At 30.9% G+C, this 8,259-nt stretch overlaps 1 protein-coding gene across 1 annotated transcript; it reads right to left on the reverse strand.

Moving 5' to 3' along the window:
- Positions 1-208: 208 nt before the first annotated feature.
- Positions 209-7,489, reverse strand: LOC131951951 (uncharacterized; the record flags this gene model as incomplete). The annotated part of the gene is made up of 9 exons (XM_059314420.1): positions 209-270; positions 3,017-3,163; positions 3,238-3,382; positions 3,879-3,981; positions 4,192-4,395; positions 4,911-5,058; positions 5,783-5,915; positions 6,747-6,903; positions 7,330-7,489. Coding segments are annotated over 9 exons (1,259 nt in total), but the record flags the coding sequence as incomplete, so codon positions are not given.
- Positions 7,490-8,259: the final 770 nt, after the last annotated feature.

Below are 8,259 nucleotides of genomic sequence, written 5' to 3' on the forward strand. Positions count from 1 at the left end.
ACTAAATTCAATGTATTTGTAAAATAAATACAATACTCTGTAATTATCTTCAACAAATAATGTATTAATTTTACACAATATACACAATTCATTTATTTTTGCAAAAACAAAACCAGTCGTGTAATAAAATATGGCGAATATACATACACCTTGTTACCATACTCGTAAAGCTACTACGCATTTTAAACTTTGGCATGGCCACAATAATTTACATCGCATTTCGAGTTCTCTGTTCTTTTTTTTCTGGTTCTGTTTCGCCCTCTTCTGTGGCTAGAAATGAATTACACTAAATTAGTAAAATGTACAAAAATAGAGGACCTTCCCTTCAATCAAGTTATGTAACCTAGAATCACTCATTACTTTAAAACTACGAGAATGTGGCCTAGACAATAGACTATTTTTCTTTTTTTTTGAAACTTTAGAATCAGAATCATCTGTGTAGAATGTAACTGGGATCAGCAACAGAGTCGTCACAATATTCAAATTAATGACATTTTTCGAAAATACATTTGCTCATCCTATATAAACAAAGCAAAAACCTTTAATTCCTAACAGATTATGAATACTTTTCAAATTATTAATTTGAATTAGACAATTTTTTAACAATTTTTAAAAAGTCACTAAATCTAAAATATAAGTATAAAAAAATTAATTGCAACATTGGATATTCAAATTGACCTATATTGTTGTAGAAATATAGACGTTATAGTGTATTTATTACTATTAAAAATTTACTATCATTAATATATAAATAATACGCCTATTATAAATAAAGATATTTTCAACATTCTTCAACTACAAATTATACAGCTAAGACTACGGGTTAAATAAACATTCACTTACAAATCAGGATCTGGTAATTCAGTCAATTTATTTGCATCAGCACCAAAATCGAAAAAAAAGACTTTTATACGTCGCCATTTGGATCAATAAAGTGCCAGTCGCATGACTTATAGAACTAATTTCATTAGCTGAATTAGACATAGAGCATTATTTTTCTAGCGTCTTCAAGAAAACTTTATTAGTTTCTACCAGGCATCTCTTCCGGCTCCGCCCCCCCCCCCCCCGAAGAAAGTCTACCGCCTCTTTCCACCACCCCCCCCCCCCCCCCCAACCTCCGAAAAAATGAAATTTATCTAGAAAGTATATACTTTTAACAGTGACCGCCCCTTCCCCCCGGAAATTTTAGTCCGTTCTCCTTCCTCCTACGGAGAAAAAAGTCTGGAAGAAACACTGGTAAAGTTTGTTCTGTAACTTTTGGTTGTCTGCATACATTAACATAATATGATCGAGTCAGTGGCGACACTAGGTCGGGTGACACCCGGTGTGGTAACTGAGGGTGTCACCCATCCGACTTCTAGCAAAATTCAATTTTTTTAGGGTCACCCCTCTCCTTCTAAAATGTTGTTATTTTAAGTTTAACTGGATAGAGCATTGTTTGGCCAGTAAATATTAGTTTTTCATATTGGTGTCACCCTGTGCGGATCGCACAACGACCACTGTATCGTGATGTCACTAAATTCAATGTATTTGTAAAATAAATACAATACTCTGTAATTATCTTCAACAAATAATGTATTAATTTTACACAATATACACAATTCATTTATTTTTGCAAAAACAAAACCAGTCGTGTAATAAAATATGGCGAATATACATACACCTTGTTACCATACTCGTAAAGCTACTACGCATTTTAAACTTTGGCATGGCCACAATAATTTACATGGCATTTCGAGTTCTCTATTCTTATTTTTAATTTTCTGGTTCTGTTTCACCCTCTTCTGTGGATAGAAATAAATGTGGGCTAAATCAGTAAAATGTACAAAAATAGAAGACCTTCGCTTCAATCAAGTTATGTAACCTAGAATCACTCATTACTTTAAAACTACGAGAATGTGGCCTAGACAATAGACTATTTTTCTTTTTTTTGAAACTTTAGAATCAGAATCATCTGTGTAGAATCTAACTGGGATCAGCAACAGAGTCTCACAATAGTCACATTCATTGCTGAAAAATATCCAAATTAATGAAAATTTTTGAAAATATTTATGCCCATCCTTTATAAACAAAGCAAAAACCGTTAATTCCTAACAGGTTATTAATACTTTTCAAATTATTGATTTGAATTAGATAATTTTTAAAAAGTCACTAAATCTAAAATATAAGTATAAATAAAATTAAATGCAACATTGGATATTCAAATTGACCTATATTGTTGTAGAAATGTAGAAGTTATAGTGTATTTATAACTATTATAAATTTACTATCATTAATATATAAATAATAGGCCTATTATAAATAAAGTTTTTTTTCAACAAACATTCTTGAACTACAAATTATACAGCTAAGACTACGGGTTAAATAAACATTCACTTACAAATCAGGATCTGGTAATTCAGTCAATTTATTTGCATCAGCACCAAAATCGAAAAAAAAAGACTTTCATACGTCGCCATTTGGATCAATAAAGTGCCAGTCGCATGACTTATAGAACTAATTTCATTAGCTGAATTAGACTTAGAGCATTATTTTTCGAGCGTCTTCAAGAAAACTTTATTAGTTAGAACAAAATAATATTAAAATGTTATGTAAAATTGACATAGAAAAAGATCAAACTGACCAAATGCATCAAATCGTTGTTAGAACAATGTCACATTGAAAAGTTTGGGAGGAAGCAGATGATTTAGACTAACGTAGGTAAGATATATATATATATATATATATATATATATATATATATATATATATATATATATATATATATATATATATATATATATATATATATATATATATATATATATATATATATATATATATATATATATATATATATATATATATATATATATATATATATATATATATATATATATATATATATATATATATATATATATATATATATATATATATATATATATATATATATATATATATATATATATATAAAAACATTTACAAACGTAGAAATGACAAGTGTTGCCATGTACCAGGTGTGTCCTATACTTACATTTATTTTGATCACTTTCACTGACGTCCCTGTCCAAATCCTCTGGTATAAAAAGTAGAGAGCTTATAATATGTATGACACCATTGGTGGCGCCAATATCTGAGTGTACAACTTGCGCTCTGACACCTCCAAACATGATGTAGGTTGCTGCGTTAGAAAAGTTAAGTGGAATAATATAAAGTTAAACAAACTACAGTGGAATACTATAAAAGTTTACTCACTTCTTTGTCCACTGGGGATATTGGACCTGGAGTCTGTCTGTATGATGATCTCTTCACCATTGTCAGCATAATAACTCCTAGGTGCATCATAAGCTAGCTGGTCAATGTATATCTTCTCTCTGAATGTGATTAATCTTCTTAGGAGCTAAAAATAAACAAAAAAACTCAGTCCTTTACATATGCTAATATGACAGCCTATTTATACAATGAAACAGAAGTAACAATATAAATGCTTTTGATCTACAACTTATAATTGAATTGCTCTGAAAATCAAATCCAGCTCATGATGAATACGTATTTTTAAAAAATAATTTATATGAATCTAATGTAGTGGTTTACTAATCATAACACTTTCATAATTATTGAATTAGAAACTGTATCGATTCCATTGATAGGTAACTTAGGCGAGTAGATGGGTTAATATAACTGTTTTAAAAATAATAATAACATAAAATGTTAAATCAAAATTTTGTCAAAAAACAAAAACCTATATTTGTTTCACTATGTCTTTTAAAAATCTTATACTTTCATAAATTCTAGTTTAAAAACAAGTATTTATTTCAAGTAGTTGCTCTGAAGATAACAGCTCTCTTGAATTTCTAATGAACAATTTTACAAAATTAAAGAAGAAAAAACCTTACCCATCTCCACCTCCTCTTGTCATTCATAATTTGTCTACCATAAGCAGTCAATGCAAAGTTGTCAATAGCAGTTCCATTTGGTACAAAAAATGTAAACTCACATCTAACGAAAATTGAAACATGTGTAAATGGCGTATTAATATCAAAGAAGTTACATTTAGTAATTGTTTCATTACAGAAAACTGACAAAAGTACTTCATATTATTAATTTTTGAAAAATAAAATTGGATGAAGTGCTGTTTAGTTCTTTACCAAATGTTTATCAGTGCTTAATGAGAATAATGAACATGCATATGAAAAAAAAAGTCTATACCTGTGCAGACCATCGCCACACAAGCCTCCGTAGAAATTTTGATTCTGATTGGCTTGTCCAGTGTTAGTTTGCCAGGTGCCAGCAGCAGGAGGGACTTGACCAGCAGCAGCACTGGCACTAAACACACAGTCCTGGTTTCTAGTCAGAGTTGGATCTCTCATGTAGGCGTCCAGACCTACGTACTTTATCTGGATGTAGGTTGACCTTTTGGGTAAAACACAGGAAATAATAGTTTTCAGTATGTAAGGTTATTGTTAAACTTTAAAAAATTAGAATAGAATAGGCATACATTTCTGAGAATTACATAAATGTTATTCAACCACTATCAAGTAATTTTTATGCGCATGCATTTTAACCAGTGAAATGATTTTAATTTTCTTTACCATAAACTTTCATGTATTTATTATTTTAAGTTATAATTTGATTTGCTACAAACGAATATTAATTTAAGTAAAGCAAAAAATTGAAAAAAGTCCAGAAATTGTAACAGCTTCCTTGAGCATAAAGTAATTGTTATTTTTTTTTAATGTAGCTCAATTTTTCTGCTGACAACACTAAAAGTAAACCCAACTTAAAATGTACAATTTTAAACAAGAGTTGTGAGACTGAAGAGGGGTTGAGACTGAACACAACATGTGCGCATTGTTGTAGTACTAAAATGCTATTCATTTTTGCAAGTAAGAATATTTTTCTTCATTTAAATAAAACAATGTACTTACACGAGAGAGTCCTCACAGAAAACAGTGTACGGAATATCCCGAGTGGGGATCCCAAAAACTGCATCAATCTGATGGACCGCTCCATTAGTGACACCTATGTCAGGTTTGATAAATCTTGCCTTCACATATCCTCCTTCTACCCATGTGTCTATTATTGTGAGATAAAAATATTAATGAACTTTAAAACATTGTTTTTAAATGTATGTAGTTATTAAAATATTGTTTACGGCAAGCTCCTTCATTTTTACAAGATTTTGTTCAACTTGCTTTTACTGTTGTTCCGTCGTCATTAAGACGACAGTCTGTGTACCTATCTGTCGTCATAGGTCGAAACGGTTTGGCGAAATTTCGGGCACTTCTAATTAGATGATTCGTTTCAAAGTTGCCAAACTTGATGGCAAAGCAATCTGACATTACATGTGGCTTAATTGGATAATTAAATAATTTTTTATAAATTTATTCCAATTTTCTGAATTTAGTTGGCAGCCTTGAATTAATTCCGCACTATAATACGCGCATCATTTAGCAATGCAACACTATTATAAATAAAAACTTTAAAGTACTGAAAAAACTGCATACAAAATGTTTTAATAACAAGCTTTTATGTAATAATTCACTAAGAAGGGAAAATAAATGATTTCATTTAGATATTTAACAATACACTACTATTTAAATAACGTATATAGTATTTTAAATATATGTGAACTATTGTATATTTAAAGAAAATCATTTAATTTCACATTTTAGTGCATTATTACACAAAAGCTTGCTATTAAGACGTTTTTTATGCATTTTTTAAAAATCAGTTTGTGGAAAAAACACATTGAATCTTTTAAAAACATGTAAAATAAATAAAGAGCATTATACTTTACCATTCCCTTCGTTGTAAACTTTAATAAGCCTCCCATTATATCTTGAAACAGCTGTTTTATAAGCTTCGTATCCCCCATTATAAGCCATTAAGTTTATAGACTGGCCTTGTTGTAGAAGGCTCATCTCTAGAACCTATTTGATAAACAGGCAACAGATTATTTAAACAAAGTTTAAAATCAATATACATCACTGAGTTATTTACCTTTTATTTTCTTGCTGATATCAACTTTGAATTTTTTAATCATTTATTGAGTACCAGATTTCTTGATACATACAAACATCATATAACATATCTTAAAATCTCAAAAAATACAGTGACAAATACAAGCATGTTATTTTTGTTTTTAGAACAAACAACACAGATAAGGTGTTCCATAAGAACAAGTAAATGAACACACTGGTGTACCCTCTAAAGCAATAGCACATGATACAAACGCATGGTAATGTTAAAGATAAAAAGGGTTCGAGAGTATGTTGAGAAACATTTTCGCATAATTAAAAGATCTGAACTTTCTGATGCGTTATTCAAGTATGTGACGTTTTAATTTAGTATTGTTATTTGTGGGGAAGAACGATAGTTCACTCTTTGCCTTGTTAGGTTAGGGAGAGGAAGTTTTGGTATTGGAATCGTATACAGTGGTCTTCTTTTATGCATAAATAGTAAAGTCTTGTCTACAATGTGAATCCCTCATACTTAGTGGCTGTGGTATCAATAAATGTGGAATAAGAGAAGAATCTAACTACATCGGTGATTTGTGTCACGCTATTATCCTCTGTATGAAATGGTAATCAGAGGAGTCTGGAACTCAAGGGTTAGCCCCTCACAGCTTAACTGAGAGTTACCTAGTTATAACACTCACTAATTCTGTTACAGTAACATTGTGCAACTCCTCTCCTACCGTCAAGTCCCTTGTGTACAAGAATCGCTTTAATGGAAAACAATTTACATCTTAAACCACCCACCATGTTGATCAATGACTGGTTGTGGATGTAGTTTTGGTAGACGTTAGCGATGGCGTACATGGCTGGGTTGGTTGGTACAAAAACAGTAACACCACTGGTGGCTGTGATGTAGTTCTGTAGATCTTTCCTTGCTGCAAAGATCAGCTGCTCAAAGTTTCTGCAAAACAAAAATAAGAGAACATTAGAATACTATTTTTTTAAAGTTGTTACAAAAAAAATTGAAACAGCAAGCAATTTTTTTTTTTAAAATACCCGTAGTTTTAATAACTAAGAAAAGAGTAAAATAAAATTTAACTTCAAAGTCTGTTATAATATAAAACAAGAAAACATTATGTTAAAAACAAACGAATTCTAGGTTATACATGTCAAAGTATGAGTAACAGAAACAATATTGTAAACAAGGTTTTGCTAGATTTTGAATGAGGTCGCTAAATTGAAATATTTTTAAAAATTTCAGTATTCTAAAAATAAATAGAAACATGCAAAAGAATCTTAAAGAGACCTTCTGAAAGGAAACCTACATGTTACAAACTTTTCAACATAGACTAAGATTATTTTAATGCCAGCTATTGAAAAACCTTACTGAGTGTTAGGATCAATCTGAATCTCCTCAATAGCAGTCTTGTAAACAAATCCCAACATGGCATCAATCTGATGGACAACACCATTGAGAACAGTTCTGTTGCCTGGGTTAAGTTTGGCTGTTACAGTTCGGCCGCCTTTTAGCGCACCCGTCACATACACTTAAATAAAGTTTGTAAACTTAGATCAATTTAAAAAATAAAAGGATTTGGATCCTTCATTAAAAGTAAATATTATACGCTTGTATTGTAAAACTAAATATAAGAATATATATATGTATATATATATATATATATATATATATATATATATATATATATATATAAAGCAATGTATGTGTGTGTGTCTGTCTGTCTGTGTGTCTTTTATGCATTACCACACCTCTAATCACATCGCCGTGAAACTTTGGGAAGTTGTTGAGAATATTCCTGGGGAGGTTTCTGCGAAAAAAAAATTTCAAATTCGCAGGGGTGGCGCCCCGGCAGGGTGCGATTTGTTTTTTCTCTATATACGGTATATAAAAAAATAAAAGTCAATTTTGGTTATGCATCTTTCAGCCGATAGCCATGAGTCTTTGTGGAGTTCATTACACCACTCTAGGGAAGGATTCCGTAAAAAAAATATTGTTAATTTCGCAAGGGCGGCGCTACGGGAGGGTCCTATTTTTCTCTACATACTGTATATAAAAAATAAAATTCAATTTTGGTTTGACATCGTTCATCCGATAGCCATGAGACTTTGGGGAGTTAATTATACCACTCTAGGGAAGGGTTCTGTAAACAAATAATCTTTAATTTCGCAAGGGCGGCGCCACGGGAAGGTTCCGATTTTTATCTATATACGGTATATAAAAATAATAAAAGTGAATTGCAGTGACACTGTTCATCCGATAGGCATGAAACTTTGGGGAGTTCATTATGAAACTCTAGGG

Source organism: Physella acuta, unplaced genomic scaffold (assembly GCF_028476545.2).
Source record: "Physella acuta isolate Inbredline_101_S28 unplaced genomic scaffold, ASM2847654v3 ptg000840l, whole genome shotgun sequence".
Taxonomy (NCBI): Eukaryota; Metazoa; Mollusca; class Gastropoda; family Physidae; genus Physella; species Physella acuta.